The 17,174-nt window shown below is 40.0% G+C and overlaps 1 protein-coding gene across 4 annotated transcripts in view; it reads right to left on the bottom strand.

The window, feature by feature from the left end:
* The window catches only part of ADGRG6 (adhesion G protein-coupled receptor G6), a 143,835-nt gene that overhangs the window by 17,633 nt on the left and 109,028 nt on the right, over positions 1-17,174 (bottom strand). For all 4 annotated transcript variants that reach the window (XM_086708017.1, XM_086708021.1, XM_086708019.1 and 1 more), the window contains 6 exons: positions 16,311-16,356; positions 14,537-14,643; positions 10,670-10,797; positions 9,445-9,713; positions 7,673-7,769; positions 4,521-4,804 (listed from right to left, as the gene is read on the bottom strand). In XM_086708017.1, the coding sequence (XP_086564143.1) occupies positions 4,521-4,804; positions 7,673-7,769; positions 9,445-9,713; positions 10,670-10,797; positions 14,537-14,643; positions 16,311-16,356 (931 nt within the window). The remainder of the gene's footprint in view (positions 1-4,520; positions 4,805-7,672; positions 7,770-9,444; positions 9,714-10,669; positions 10,798-14,536; positions 14,644-16,310; positions 16,357-17,174) is intronic.

The raw sequence follows: 17,174 nt of genomic DNA, 5'->3' as shown, positions 1-17,174 counted from the left end.
CAACATGGGACTCAAACTCACAAACTATGAGATGGTGACCTAAGCCTAAATCAGGAATCAGCTTCTTAACTGACTGAGCCACCCAGGCGCCCCATTGTTTATCACTTAAATTTTTTTTTTTTTTATTTTGTTTTTGAGAGAGATGCGCATATGCAACTGGGGGAGGGACAAAGCAGAAGGAGAGGGGTAGAGAGAATCTTAAGCAGACTCCATGCCCAGTGCAGAGCCCAATGTGAGGCTTGATCTCAGGACTGTGAGATCATGATCTGAGCTGAAATCAAGAGTTGGATGCTCACCCGACTGAGCCACCCAGGAACCTCTATCGCTTTTATTATAAGCAACTATGTGCACTTATTTAATCACAGACAATAATCTAATCCTACAAGTATGTCAATATGGTTAAGAGGCAGAGGTGCCCAAGGGGACTCTGGCCAAGACCTTCTCAACAATCAGGGAACTGCCTTTTACTTCTTTAAAATGCATTACATTGTATTTCCTGAAGTGTAGGCTAATGTTCCCAGGCATGTGAATTATGATATGCTTTTGTCAAACATCTGTTCCCTTTTAAATAGCAATTTGTACACCATACCATTTTCTCAAGTATTCTTCAGAAAAAAAATTAAAATTTCAAATGCAGTGATCTGCCAGTTTATCTGGTGAAAGCAGCAAAGACAGTAAGAACAGATATGCAACCCCACCATGGCAAGAGAAGACACAGTTATCTTTTCATCTTAAGAGAAAAAAAAATCAGTGGACTGATTAAAATATAACTTACTCAAGCGAAGAAGAAAAAATAAAAAGAACAAAGCAATGTACTGTGAAAAATTAGAAAATAATAGACTTAGGCTTAAGCTGGATTCAATTCATGATTTCATTTGCCTATTCAAGTAGGTAAAATTTAAGCTATGACACACAGATTATAGTAATTCTCTGATACCACCATTTTTGGCAGTTAAGTTGTATGGCTGTAAATGTACATAAAAAATTAAAAATACATATAATAACAAAAATACATATTAAAACTGACCCTTAAAATAAAATATAAAAATAAAGCATGCATAACCTTTTAATATGTAGGCTATGTAAATTTATGTAAGCACCCATATGATCATACATGTATATGTGTGTTTGGGCACCCTCACATCCATACATGCATTTATTTCCAAGAGTCCTGAAAGATAAAATGGATTTTTAGCATGTTTGAACCAAAGTTTTGAAGACATACACAAAAATGGAAAGAAATCTGTTCGCCAAAGCCACTCATGTGACACAGATGCCCCGATCTGACTACAGACCCAGCTTGGACACCTGTCATTCGTGCACACACCATCTCTAGAACACTAAAAGGTGAGGGGTCTGATTTTCAGATGTTTCATTACAAGCTACATCTGAGATTAAAATCTGTTTGGCATAAACTTAATTTTCATAATATTGTATTACACTCTACATCTTTGGCCACTGCTGAGTCTAATAATGATAGGCTTCAGTTAGCTAGAATATCGCATTAAGCAAGAAGATCACTCACCCTGACCATTCTAAAAAAATAATTTTTTTTTAAGTTTATCTATTTATTTTGAGAGAGACAGAGAGAGCACAAGTAGAGGAGGGGCGAGAGAAAGGGAGAGACAGAGAATCCCAAGCAGGCTCCGTACTGTCAGCGTGGAGGTCAATGTGGGGCTCGAACTCACAGAACCGTGAGATCGTGACCTGAGCCTAAACCAAGAGTCAGACACTTAACTGACTGAGCCACTCAGGCACCCAAGAGTTTACTTTAATGAGCAAACCAGTGATGAGTGTCCTGGGGCAGCATACTTCCAAAATTTCTCTTGACTCCGTTCATGTATTTCCAGCTCCCCCATCCCCACTGCAGTCTAAAATACTTCACTGCCTTGTCTCACCCGGACCATTGGAATAGCCTCTTCTCTGCTTGCCATACAGCCACTGCTGGGCCGTTCTAATCCCTTCTTCATAGGTCCAGCTTCATCTTTATACAATGCACATCTGATCATGTCATTCCATACCTAAAAGATTTCAAAGACTTTCCACTGGTCTTAGAAAGATCAAAATACAGGGCCTTATGGTCCAGCCCCAGGCTCCCTTTTGTGCCATGCACATCACTCTGTCACTCTACGGCTCATTCTTGGTTCTCTGGTTATAGGAACTTTCTTTTAATTCCTGGGGCATACACTATAATCACTAACGATAGCAGGTTTTTTGCACACGGAGTGTCCTCCACCCAGAATCATCCCTTCTCCGTTTCTACATCCACCTCCACCTCATTCATCCCTGCCGGTCCTTCAGATTCCAGCTTAGACACCACGGCTTCTGTCATGTGCTCCCAACACCACCAGCTACATTTCATATGGTGACTATCTGATTAATGTCGGTCTTTCCTACTAGAACAGAAACTCCGTGAGACAAGTGGGATCGTGTCAAGGTTTTTGTTTGTTTGTTTTTGGTTTTGGTTTTTTTGCCGGAATAAAAAAAAAATATCAGAAAGAATAAAAAAGACAAAGTAGTTTGCCTAAGTACTACCTGAGTTCACTGAATTGTTTCTCTAGACTGCCTAGGTTCTACATGCATCTTTGAATAAAGCATATACTTTCAACAACAGCCAAGCCTCTCTTAGACGGTTCAGAAAGTGACTCAAATAAAAACCATCAAGCGACTTTCTGTAGCGTCCTGACAAATTTTTGTACAGACCTGGCCAGTAAGCAATTGTTGGTGGGCTCGTGTGCTCTGGACCACTGTGTTTTAATGTAAATTTCCTTTTCAGGAAGTGTTTTTAATGTCACTGGGATGTACAGAAATCTGTTCTGATTTTATGTAATTTTAACATCAGTCTTAAAAGTTAGCGATTCATGCAGAACTGTGACTTGATGATGGTTTAGAACATTTTTCCCTCCTGACAGGAGACCTATCCTGGGAAAAATAAAACATCCCGATTCTCATTAATGGAAACAGAGCTGAACAGACAACTGTAGCTGTTGAAGGTTACTGAAACTGCCAGGAAATTCTAAAAGCAAAAACAAGGTTGGGCTGGCAGATTAATGGGCCCGAAACAGAAAACCATGGAATTTCTAATGTTAATGGACATTTCTGTCAATATTTATCTAGGCACTTTAAGTTGTATATTATGGAAGAGATTAACTAGGGGAATGCTCACTTTACAAAGCTAGATCCTAATGAAGATGTGTTCATAATGCTACCTATCCGGTTTCCATCTTTAGGAGGGGTGTTCCAGGCTTATTATTCTATTTACTAAAGATAATGAGCCCACATATTTCCTCTATTATGGGACAGTGAACCTGAATAAAATTTGCTGAACTAATGCCTCTTTATGCCAGAAGAGTCTCAGGCTGGATTTAAGCCATCTCCAAAGCTGCTCCCCCCTTTCTTCATCCAGCAATCCATTTATTCATTTAACAAACAATCACTGAGCACCTGCTTCATGACAGATTTTTGTTTTGTTTTGTTTTTCAGGAGCTCACGAGCTGGTGGGAAAACTAGGAGGCAGAGCAAAGTATCGATACGATACAATAGTACGATACGAAACGGTAAACACTCCCCTGCTGGTAAATACTAGCTTTTCTTAGAACGCACCTGTAGGGGAGAAGCTGCCCAGACATCTCGTTTGGGGAGTTTGATGAGCAAGCCTGCATCCTCCCATGCTGTCCACCCCAGCTCAGATCAGCGCAGCTCTCCTTAGCCCTCCTTCCCCCCACACCTACCAGGGCATGGCCAGGTGCTGCTGGTGAGCCTGTAGTACTGCCCTACTCAAAAATCCCAAGCTTTGCCACCTCCTTCCTTTTGTAGTGTGGGCCTCACCATGCTTCTAAACATCAGGGAGCCTATCAATGACCCAAGGGACATCCAATATCTTAAAGAATGTCATCAGCTTTCAAAAACCATGACTTATATTTACTTAAGTTTAAACGCTGAAGTCCTCATAGAGTATACTCGGGTATGTGTTATGGAATCAGAAGCATGACAGGAAGCTCCTTGAAGGAAGCCTTTGACTTCTGTACAAAGAAGGCCATTGGCAAATGTTTGCAAAATTGTTGAACTAACTGCTCTATCTCATAAGAAAATGAGCATTTCTGAACTAGACTATTGGTATTTATTTTGAAATCCAAGGAGCCAAGGAATCAAGGTGAATTGCTCTGTCCCTACATAGATTCTACAAGTTCTTCGGGGCCATGTTACATCTACATGGATACTAAGCGAAACTGTGAAGAAGATAACATTGTCTGTGCCTCCCTTTACACTCCCCACTTAGTCATATAATCATGTAGATTTACTGAGTGCTTACTATCCGTCAGGCACTGTTCCAAGTGGTTGGGATACACATCACCGCAAAAAATTCAAGATCCTTTTAATGAGTGCCCTGTACCTGGGACTGTGTTCATCACCTGGAACAATGCAGTGGACACTTAGCACGGCATCAGTCCCACAGAGAAACTGCTTGCAAACACGATAACATTAGAATGCAGATATCACCAAGGTACCATATACCTTACCTTGTAATGAATTGAAGATGGAGAAGAGGTACATAAAAGGGACATTTAAGGGTCCCCAGGCAAAGAAAGCAAAACCCCACGTCATGCCCAGCAGAAACGTCAGGCTGACCACACTGCGCAAGTTCCTTAAAACCTCTTCGCGCAGGGTCCGGTTGCTTCTTTTGCCGTTTCTCCCGCAGATTTGCACCATGACCACGATGAACATGGCAACATTCAGGAAAAACATGACTCCAAAATACCCAGCACAGGTCACATAAAATATGACTGGATCCTGAATCCAACAGCTTGGAGAAGAAGAAGAAAGAAGAAAGAAAAAGATTTATTACCATGTTCTGTTTACCTAAGACTCCTCCTGGCTTAGTTTGGACTTCTGCAGATTTCACAGCTGGGCCTTTCTCGGTGTCTTTAGACAGTCATTTCATTTTCTCGGGCCGCAGTTTCTTTTTTGATGTTTACACGGTTTTTTGTTTGTCTGGTTTTTTTTTGGGGGGGGGGTTGTTTTAGATAGCCATCATCTTAATATCTAGTTATTTAAATCAACAGTTAAAAAAGAAAATGAAGTAGCATCTTGAATTCTGACTTTATGTGAAGACACTCTTGGCTCCCTCAAAACCATGCCTAACCCCCCCTTCTCTTATGTGACTGCATTCCGAGAGTGGGAAATTTAAGTACTCATTTCTCAATCGCTTTTGCACTTAAGTGGTGGCCATGTGGACATTTGTTCTACAAAATGATATGGAAGCAAAATCTGCTACGGGATTTTTGGGAGAGCTATGCTCAATAAACTGAATTGGCAAGGCCCTCCTTTGTTCTTTCTGCTTCCAACATGAATGCAAGGTCTGGAGCTGCAGCTCTCCCTTTACATCTCTGAGGCAAAGGCCAAGATCACTGCAGAATCGCTGGCCCTGACATTTTCAGTCATGAAACCGGTGCTGGCTGTTGCCTACTTCTACATCTCTTGTCATGTGGAAAGAGCCAGTTCCTACTTAAGACACACACGATCATGGATTCCATTACTGCTGCAGAATAATTCCTATGAACATAATTAGCCTAGTTGAGGCAAGACCTAATTGGAAAACTGTGATATTCCTACAGGGACACTTCTCATGAACAGTTAAAAAGTTTACACCAATTACATCTTTATGAGATAAGGAGGAATATACTTGATATTCAGAATGGTATATATAGATCAGAAAATAGATGAAAGCAATTTATTTTTTATTTACATTTATTTATTTTGAGACAGAGATGTAATGTAAATAAATACATTTATTTTGAGACAGAGATGTAATGTAAATAAATACATTTATTTATTTTGAGCAGTGGAAGGGTGGGGGGAAGGGGAGAGAGAGAGAGAGAATCCCACTAACTGTGCAGAGCCCATTGTGGGGCTTGAAGTCACGAACCATGAGATCATGACCTGAGCTGACATCCAGAGTCAGATGCTTAACCGACTGAGCCATCCCAGGCACACTGAGATGAAAGTAATTTAAAAACTATACCATGGGGCGCCTGGGTGGCTCAGTTGGTTAAGCATCCGACTTCGGCTCAGGTCACGATCTCACGGTCCGTGAGTTCGAGCCCCGCGTCAGGCTCTGGGCTCATGGCTCAGAGCCTGGAGCCTGCTTCCGGTTCTGTGTCTCCCTCTCTCTCTGCCCCTCCCCAGTTCATGCTCTGTCTCTCTCTGTCCCAAAAAAAATAAATAAATGTTAAAAAAAAAAAAAAAAACTATACCATGTGTGTTAAGTTACTTTCATCTAGGGGCCCTGGCTGGCTCAGTCAGTTAAGTGTCTGATGTCAGCTCAGGTCATGATCTCACGGTTTGTGGGTTCGAGCCCCGCGTCAGGCTCTGTGCTGACAGTTCAGAGTCTGAAGCCTGCTTCAGATTCTGTGTCTCCCTCTCCCTCTCTTCCCCCATTCATGCTCTGTCTCTCTTTCTTAAAAATAAACATTAAGAAAAATTTAAAAAAAAACATACTTATATAAAGTGCCCTATGAGTAAAGTCAACAAACACCACAATCTGCAGATGCCCCCATTCCTAATTAACACCATCAAAGTTCTTAGGTGCCTCAGAAATTGGATCATTTATTTAAAGCAATTAAATTCAACTTAAAATTCTCAAGTAAATGGCTACCATTCTGGGTTATGTGTCCCACACCAGCACGTTACTGCCACGAAGGCAAAGGCTATCTTGAGCAAGCTTGAATCCCAGAACCTAACGTGATTCTCGGCATAGAATAAATGCTCGATAAATGACAGCCGTTGATGGTACAGCGACTTACTAAATGTGCTTTAAAGTCCTGTGAGACTTGACTAACATACTTGCAAAATTCCCTTGTTTAGGAACTGATGCATTGACTTCTACTTTTAATATATCTTATTATAAAAATCCCTCAAATGATGCTGCTTATCTCTGGAGCTAATATTCCTTCACATACAGAAGTCCCCCCTTAGGATCCTGAAATGCCTGACCTGGATCCTTTATTTTCTGCTAGTTCTTGTGGGGTCTTTTGAGTGCTGCTTTGGAAAGATAAGAGAAAGAAGTCCATGAGGGAACGGGGCACAGATTGGACACTGACTGGATATGAACGAGTTATCCATGCATGAAATGTGCACAGAAATGTGGCCTCACAGGCCTCATCTCAGGAGTAAGCTCTTCGTGCATCAATAATTCATTCAATCAACAGATATTTATTGAGGACCTCTTATTGGCTAGATAAAGTATGAGAGAACTGCCAGACATGAACAATATGCAAATCCTGGCCTCAACGATCCCACAGTGTGAAGGAAATTTTCCAAATACAAACACTGATTTGATTTTCTTGAAGATGTGTGCGAGTTTAAGGAAAGGGAGCCTTACAGAATCTCCTCAAAAAGAATGGGTCTTCTGAGCCTAGCAGAGCATATAACAGACTTCCTTGTCAGTCTCCCAGGTGACAGAGCACAGGTCACCATGGAAAAGCAGCTCACAGGACAGGGCACCCAGCTGAACAGCTGAGAGACAACAGAGACCTCAGCTAAGGCGTGCAAATGCATTCCAACCTTCCAAAATACGAGGCTCACTACTGGCCTGGAAACTTGTACTAAACTTTAGGAAGCAAAGGATATGTACTCACCACAAACAAATTCCCAACAAGTTTTTATTACTTACAATTCATCGCCTTGTTCTTTTCCATAACTTTCTTTTCCATAGACCTCATTTTGGTTTTTGCTTGCGAGAACAATGGACACGATTAAGGCAGGCAGACCTGTTACAGAAAGACCATGACATAAGTGACTTTTCTGAAGCATCTGGAACTGTTTGATGTGACTGATAATGGCAAGGGGGAAAAAAGAAGAGAAAGAAAACCCTCCACATCACAGAAACAAATGTTTTCAAACTCACAACTTGATTCAAAACAACAATAAAATTCCCTCTTTGGTTGTTTCACACCAAACATCCAACTGTAACGGGCAACAATTAAAACCCACTCTTAAATGACAGATATTTAAGTATTCTGTTGTCTACTGGCACTCAAGAGAGAGTCAAAATCTTGTTTATTCTGAATCCTGAAGCAAATACACATTTTCATGTATATTTCATTGGGGAAGGCCACACCACCCTAATTCCCTGAAAAATGCTTTTAGTGCCTCTGAGAATGGTGGCAGCACCTTGGAAATGTCCTATACTTCTATATCGACAGCTGCCAAAAAAAAAAAAAAAAAAAAAAAAAAAGGCTCTAAATGCTTGCTCTGATACAGAGGCCAGATAAAGAAAGGAATCCATCTAGAAGATTCCAAACAGGCTAATGCTACCATCCATGCCTAGCTGAAGAATCATGTTAAGAAGTTCAAGTCAAGAATTCTGGCTAGTATTCTGGTTGCACACACAAAAATAACCTTCTCTCACTGGTTCCAAAACACGGGCATTTGTTTAGAGGGTGAGGATAGCTAGGATAGTCTGAGCTGGCCTTTATATTTTCAAACATAATGGAAAGGCACCACTGTCTGCCAGTTGCTTCTTCAGACTTGGGTGGGCTGGCGTTGGTCACAGGAAATAAGTTTGTGGTGACTCAGGAGGCTAAAGCTTTTTTCCTTTACTCCTGAATTTAGTAAGGAAGGATGGCTGCACAGTTTTTTAAAATACCATTCTGGCATTAAAAAATATATAAATAAATAAATAAATAAAAAAGAGAAAGACAAGGGGCACCTGGGTGGCTCAGTCGGTTAAACACCTGACTTTGGCTCAGGTCATGATCTCACAGTTCATGAGTTCCAGCCCCACGTCAGGCTCTGTGCTGACAGCTCAGAGCCTGGAGCCTGCTTCAGATTCTGTGTCTTGCCCTCTCTTTATCCCTCCCCTAGTCATGCATGCATGTTCTGTCTCTCTCTCTCTTTCAAAAATAAATAAACATTAAAAAAATTAAAAATAGCCATTTGCAACTACGTGGATGGAACTGGAGGGTATTAGGCTAAGTGAAATTAGTCAGAGAAAGACAAAAATCATATGACTTCACTCATATGAGGACTTTAAGAGACACAACAGATGAACATAAGGGAAGGGAAACAAAAATAATATAAAAACACGGAGGGGGACAAAACAGAAGAGACTCATTAATATGCAGAACAAACTGAGGGTTGCTGGAGGGGTGGTGGGGGGGGGGATGGGCTAAATGGGTCAGGGGCACTAAGGAATCTACTCCTGAAATCATTGTTGCACTAGATGCTAACTAATTTGGATATAAAATTTGAAAAATAAAAAATAAAATTAAAAAAAAATTAAAAATACCATCCCTACCTTGGGTTGTGTATATCAAATCCTCATCATTCACAATTTTGAAGTTTTTTTTAGCAGCACTAGTCTTTTGAAATAGGATTTTCCTCTGAGAACCTGGCAATTTCCGTGACAGTAAAAACAGAACCAAAACTTTTGAGGCAGCTTACCCCAGCCAATGATGCAGAACTTCAGTATGTATCGGCGAATGTAAGTGTTAAATACTTTAACCAGGGCAATGTACATGTGAATTGCTTCTAGCCCCATCCAGGTAAAGGTTGCAAGAAGGAAGAAATGGAGCAGGACAGCGACAGCCATGCAAAGGCCTTCCACGTGAAACGAAGTGATCCAGCCATCCAAGAGGAAGAGGAGATTCAGGAGCAGCAGGGCTGTGCTCAGGTTCATCAAGATCTTGGAGGGATAGTCCCTTCGCAATTTCCTGCAAAGGGAAACAGGAAGAGGAGAACGAATAATCTTTTAAGCACAGGTGGTAAATTCATATCTTCTATAAAGCTCTGTAATAGGTTACATAGCATCATTTTGCAATGCAGCCCCACCAGAAGGAAGGGACTTGTGAGTATTTAAAGATATTTATGAGTATTTGGCAAATTATAACTTTTTTTTAATATTAATTTTATTTCAAAGCTGTTTCTAAGTGTTTTCCAAATTTCCAATTAGTTTCAACAGATTGAATTTGTTTTTTAACTCAAGAAAAATTCTAGTTATAACAATGAGATTTTTGTTTAAAAAAAACAATTTCCCTAAAATTTTGGAAGGTTTCTTGATTTTTAATGTAGTAGGGATCCTTTTTTTTTTTTTTTATTAAAAAAAAAAGTTTCTGATTCAGGACTACTTTTATAAGATCTGTGAAGCACAAGTTTTCACCTTTTACCAGGTAAAAAAGCACTTTATACAATTTTTATTTATATGTTGATCAGTTCTTCCAGGTTTGGGGGCCTGGGTGGCTCAGTCTGTTAAGCTTCCAACTTCAGCTCAGGTCATGATCTCACAGTTCGTAAGTTCGAGCCTCGTGTTGGGCTCTGTGCTGACAGCTCAGAGCCTGGAGCCTGCTTTGGATTCTGTGTCTCCCTCTCTCTGCCCCTCCCCTGCTCGTGCTCTCTCTCTCAAAAATAAATAAACGTCAAAAAACCTAAAAAAAAAATCTCTTCCAGGTTTAAATGCATTTTTCCATAGAAATACAGTAATTATAAATCAAGGTTCTATAGCTAGAAAATTTGTGTTGCATGATATATGTTATGAGAAGCCTGTACATTAAAGTTGAACCACTCCACACGATTCAAAAAGTATGTAAGTGTCTTTAAAAGCAAAGGCAATTTTCTTATTCACATTTTAGGATAGTTAAGCACTGGGCTTTGACAGATAAAAAATACTTACTCAAAAGCAACATATGTCAGCAGAGTTGCTGCTGAAAAAATGGCAGATATCCCACACCCAATATAGGTGATGAAGGTGAGAACTTTGGTGTTTGTTGCATCTATCTGTGAGGCAGTTCCTTGAAGGTCCTATATAAGACACGGGAAGCAGCTGTTAAGAATCTCTTTTCATGAGAATGGTGTTTTACTAGAAAGTTCATTGCTAGCACTTACAATCTTAGCTCAATCTTAGGTGGAAAAACAGTGCAAATCAATATGGAAACTTGTGTTTATTATACTCTTACAGATCATTCTATGAAACCAAAGCATAGCATTACTGAGAGAGTTCCATGTTGCTTTCTATCATTACCTTGTAATCGAAGCTCTTTGCACACCGGGATAGCATGAAGAGCAAAAGCACCGGGTTGGTCGCCCACCAGAAATTGGGGAGGAGGTCACTGCCTTGGCTAACAAATGATCAGGCCCCTTCCTCACATTTGCAGGGCTAGCGGCACAAGTACAAATGGAGGCCACCATGGCCAATGTGAGCCCTCAGCACACATTGGGTTCTTTTTGTCCAGTGCAGGGCGGTGGGTGGGGGGGTCCAGCCAGTGGACACCCAGAGTCAGGTACCTGTGAGCTTAGTGCTAAGGATCTTAACTATGGTTATTTTAAAGCTTGGTATGTACTGGGTTAGGTAGTCTTTATTGTTTTTCATAAATGAGAAGGCATTACAAATTTTTAGGTCATAGTTACTTACTTACTTACTTACTTACTTACTTATTTATTTATTTATTTATTTATTTATTTATTTATTTATCTATCTAAATCTCTGTAGACCTGAAAGGGCACCATTTAAAGTGTTAGGGGCTGTGGAATGGAAAGAATTGAACACTTCCTAGAATATTAACATGAAGTATTAATTTCACTGTGCAGAAGCAGATTTACAAATCTGGGCCTGGTAGGGAAATCTTTATTTTCCTCCTTATATAGGGAAGTGGGTTAGGGATAAATCTTGAGTTAAGACCATCCACTTGAGTTAAGACCATCCACTCAATCCTGGTTGGAAGATAAAGATACTTCCAATGTGCAGCATGTTAAAAAATGGAGTCTTCTTGGAGAAGGCCATATTCCAAACAGGATTTGAAATTTGGGGTCTTGAATTATGAAAAAGAAAGTTTGTTTTAATAGGCTTTTCAGTCTATGTGTTAATTTTCTTCAATTTTCATCAAAATGTCCATAAAATTTGTTACTCACACACAAAGACTCCAGTAAGTGGTGTCTACATATGAGTATGTATATGTGACATGATGACGTGGGATTGTTTCAGGTTTTACTGATGCAGTAAAAAACAGGTAACAGCACTTCAGTGGCTCCCAGAAATGCACAATGGCCGAATTCAGCAGATACAGAGGCCCAGGGTCAGAAGGGGCTCACCCAAACCTTCTCTCCAAGGACTCTCTCCAAACACTGGGAGGACCTGGGATTTCCCTGGCACATGGGATGGGGTTCAAGTCGGTGCCAGTGGACTCACCAGATAGGCCACCTGATCGACATTTTGGTTACCATGGGATTTCATGAAACAGAGAGATGGTCTTGAGGAATCTTCAGGTGACTCGTCATCACCTCTTGAAAACCTATGGCCCCCATCTAGGTGAGGCAGTAGACTTGCAAGCCACGATTGAAACCACAATTTAAAGTGTAAGTTAAATATACATTTACACACAACTCTCACATTGTTTTGTACTTCTGAGAATGAAGAATATGAGAATATTTTTTCCTCTGAACTAGCCAACATGAAAATATACTAATGTGAAAAATCTTAAATCTTAAACTACGAAGAAATGTAGTAGGGGACAGTAAATCCATCATATGTTAGTAGATTAGAAGATAGAATTATGGGGCTGGGGTGCATTTTTTTTTTAACTTCTCATATGGTAAATGTGTCATAGGGCAATTTAGACTCTGGGAATATCTTACACAAGTTAATAAAGAGTTTGTAAATCAAGAAAGACTCTTAACAAAGTCCTGGTGGTCTGGAAAAGCTGAAAGGATGTGGGCACACCTCCAGGAAGGATAAATTCTGGAAAGTTTTTCTTCCAGCAGTTTATAATCTTATAAGAGCAGCCAAGGTGGAAAGGATAATACTAAAAAATGCATATATTCACATATATGTAAAACTAATTATTTAATCAAATGGCAACAGAAAAAGACACAATTACAAATTCACAGTAAAATTCAAACAATAGATGAAGAAACTGACCATTAAAAGAAATGGTAAGCCAAACTTTGGTTACATATAAGTCACCACTGTAAAGTGAATTGTATTACTGTTATCTATTTAACTTACACCTACAACATACACAGTCATGCTCAAACACACATGCTCATACACACACGTACATGCATGTACATGCACACGTACACAGTTCAAATAGTTAAATGAATTAAGCTAAAGCTTATACCTGAATGAGGATGATGCAAAGTAAGTGATTTCTAAGAGAATGTCAACTGTCAGTTTTGGAGAAAGGAGAACATGGCAGTTAAAACTGAGGGTGTTTTTTTGTTTTTATTACTTAGGGAAAACATACCATAGTTTAATTGTTCATTTTCATGCTCTGGCAGTAAAGAAAATATTTGTATTTTGGAAAAGTTAAAAAGTGATTTGCTATGATTGTCACCTTTTTAAAGGCCTTGTTTTTATCCCCCAGGCCATTTATGCAGTGGACGGTCAGGAAAATTACTTGCAGGCTTGCTATATGGCAGTGGCCATGTACATAGGCCAAGTGGGTTCGTGAGCCCAATGCCACACCCCACAGCCCCTCACCGCTCCCGCCCAGTCCCGTGGGAAGTGGGGGTGAGACCTAAGGGAGGGGAGAAACATAACCATTGTGATTCCAATTTAAAGAGCTTTACTGACTCAGCACACACTGCTGCCATCACCATTAAAAAATCCTTTGGTAATGATCCTTTGGAACTATACCAGATACCAGAAACAGTGGCTCTGTTACAGTGTGGAGGGAATGTTGCGCACCAGAAAATTATCTCTAAGAGCACAAATGTATCAGACATAAAGCAGAGGTGTTAAGTCTGTGGATGAAAAATTCAAATAAGTTGTTGCATGTAGGGTGGCTCTCAAAAATTTGGTGGGATGAGAAAAAACATTTTAGTGTGATCTAATTTTGGTTTAAAACTGTTGGACGGGATGGCTAATGATATAAAAACAGGGCCACGGAAGAGAAGGAAGGAAGGAAGGAAAAAGTAATATGAGGGCCTAGTGGTAAGAGACATGTCATGCCCATCAACTCTCTTGCAGGCCTGAGGTCTCCCTGTTGCCTTAGTCCATAGTCTGTCCTAACAGGCTGTGCTCTCCAGCAGGGCTTGGGGGGCACATAATTTTGGGTGACCACTGGATCACCTAGCCCAGTACCTGCTATAAAGTCACATTCAAAATAATGAGTGATAACGCAAGAACAATATTTTATAAAACTTTTCACAGTTCTTTTCCATGTTAGTAAAACCAACATTTTCTTCTTCTTTAAATTTTCTCTTTCTCCCTTGTTTCCTCTCTCTTCCTCCTCCTTTCCTCTCTCTGTCTCCCCGACTCTGTTTCTCTCTTAATTCAAGGGTCTCATGGTGATTTTCTGTTTCTAGGATTATTTATCATCACTGTTAATACAATAGGAAAAAAAGGTAGGGTTCTTTTCTATAATTACTGTTACGTATTTTAAATATGTGATCTCTGCTAATTATCAAGATTCAAGGCACAGATTACAATTATCAGGAAATAATTCCCCAAACACATCATCTAAAAAGGCTGACTTATGAAAAGAAGTATGCCTTCCCAAATTATATCATTTCAAAATGAGTTTAGAAATTCCTCCCCTACCATCAGAACTCCAAAGTGTGTGAGGTGGTTACATAAGCAGACCGTCTCGCTCTCATCTGAACCTCTGTGTGCCACACATCCTGATGTGTTCCAAAATCCAGAACCTTCTGTAAAAGGAAGTCCACAAACAGTGTGAAAATAATAGCAGGCCAGTTCCTTTTCTATAATAGACATTAGCTTCTTCAGGAAAATATGCCTCAGTCTCTTTTGCCTTAAGTTTAGCAGTAAAACAGATACTACTCTTAATTCTGCCAATACTTAGCATGATTTAGATTCCCGGAATCATGGAAGGTTAGTGCTGGGTTGGCAGGAGAGTTTATCCTAGTCAGTGGTTTGCAACTGCGTTCTACTGAAGTGCCTCCAGGGTCCTGCAAAAGTCTGATTCAAGTTTAGGTTTTAATGTATGTATTACAAAATAAACTTCCATGAAAAGAATATCCCCTTTTGAACATATTACATACAAATGAAGTCTCTGAAGATCAACATTTGTTTCTGTGCGTCCGCCTCTGCTTTTGTAGACACGAGGACAGAGGTCTGCATTCTTGTAACACACTATTGCATACACAGCAACCATGCAGGGTGGCAACTTATTATAAATGCCTTTAACGTACCTTGTCTGACTTTTATGGCAGGATATGGAATATGAGCGACTCATATAATTAAAGAATATCTTAAGACTGCAAGATGGTATCATTTTTAATTATGTGTCCAGTAAATCAGGACTTTCTCAAAACTGCAAAACTGTGCAACTAGAAACCAAACAACAAAAAACTTCCCAGGTATGATAAGGCATATCAAAAACAGGGGTCTGGACACCTTCAGACTCCATTTCTACCAGGCAGCAGCCTGTACTGGGGCTGGTTTGATGTGGCCACGATAATCCCCCTGCAGATCCCCAAGGGAAGGTGACTCTTATGGGGTAGAGGTGGGAGGTTCATAGCTTGTCCTTCCCATCAAAGAGATCCCCACACCTTATACCTAGTAACTCATCTGTTACTGTTGCCTTTTTCTCTTAATTGTCCAACATCATTTTGGAAGGAGTTCATTTCTTTCAAGTTATGTGTGTGTGGGTGTGTGTGTGTGTGTGTGTGTGTGTGTGTGTGTGTGTGTGTGTAATATAACCACTTCTAAATTTATAATCCTTTAGTACGCTTTCTCTGTAATATGAGATCTGGAAGCTGGATTCTAAACTGCATGCCTCATACATATCAAATAGTCTCTTTAGAGATGTCCTTCCAAGAATGAGCTCATATCGACATTCATCAAAACATGGCAATAAGGGACGCCTGGGTGGTTCAGTGAGTTAAGTGTCCGACTCTTGATTTTTGGCTCAGGTCATGATCTCACTTTAGGTGGGGTTGAGCCCCGCACTGGACTCTGCGCTGACAGTGAGGAACCTACTTGGGATTCTCTCTCTCCCCACGTCTCTCTGTCCCTATTCCGCTCATGCTCTTTCTAAAAATAAATAAACTTTAAAAAAAGTTTTTAAAAACAGGCAATAAAAACACATAGTGTATTTTATAAATAATGGAAATCAAAGAGGTTGGTTGGTTAAAAAAAAAAGTCAAGTTTACTTATTTCTTCTTGCAATGAGTAAAAAGTTACAGAAATTAAGGTTCACTTCCCAAGCTACCTACGCTAAGATTTGCAGTCCAGTTGCCATCATACTTACACGGTGACTCACTCTGGTTAGGATGGAACGAAAGGAAATGGGGGTGTTGAACAATGTTTAAAATTCAGTTGTTCTTAAGACAGCCAATATTTTAAAACTCACCATTTTTGTTCAGATCCCAGAAGGCACAGATGGGATGAGGCACTGCCTATATTAACATAAGAATAAACATGTGAAATTGTGTTTAAAATAAGTGAAAAATCTTATGATCTGAATATGGGAAAGGAGTCAAAATGCTAAGGTTTTCGCAAAGAAACAGACCAGGTTTAGTCATGCCAATACCACCTAAGAATGGCAGGCGGTCCAGAAGGATCTCCTGTCCCGAGACACTGACTGCAAATCAACTGTAGTCCCATAAGGAAGCACGCCTTCCATTTATCTAAAGGTTACTCTATATGTCCTGTCCTAAAAAGCTTTTCTTGGCATTTATCAAAGCTCTTTACGTTGCAATTTCACTTCATCTCCAGAATTTTCCTTTATGTCTAGATTATGTGCCCAGAATTAAAAGTAGGGACTCAAACAGATATTTGCACATCCATGTTCACAGCAACGTTACTCACAATGGCCACAACATGGAGGCAAAGTACCCATGGACGGATGATGCATGGATAAAAAATGTGCGAGATATATATAGAGAGAGAGATTTAGGTCTCTCTCTATATAAATATATAATGGAATATTATCCAGCTTTAAAAAGGAAGCAAATTCTGATACATGCTTCCTTAAAAATGTATGAAATGGATGAACCTTGAAAATATTATGTTAAATGAAATAAGACAGTCACAAAAGGACTAATACTATATGATTACAATTACATGAGCTGCCTCGAGTAGTTAAATTCACAGAGATGGAGAGTAAGATGGTGGGTGTGGGGCCCAGGGGAGGGGAGCAGGGAAGCTGTTACACGAGGGTCTGCCGGTTTCAGCTGGGGACCACAGAGCAGTTCCCAAAGTGGATGGCATCATG

Source organism: Puma concolor, chromosome B2 (assembly GCF_028749965.1).
Source record: "Puma concolor isolate L17-30 chromosome B2, mPumCon1.1.hap2, whole genome shotgun sequence".
Taxonomy (NCBI): domain Eukaryota; kingdom Metazoa; phylum Chordata; class Mammalia; order Carnivora; family Felidae; genus Puma; species Puma concolor.
This window is presented reverse-complemented; position numbering and strand designations above follow the sequence as displayed.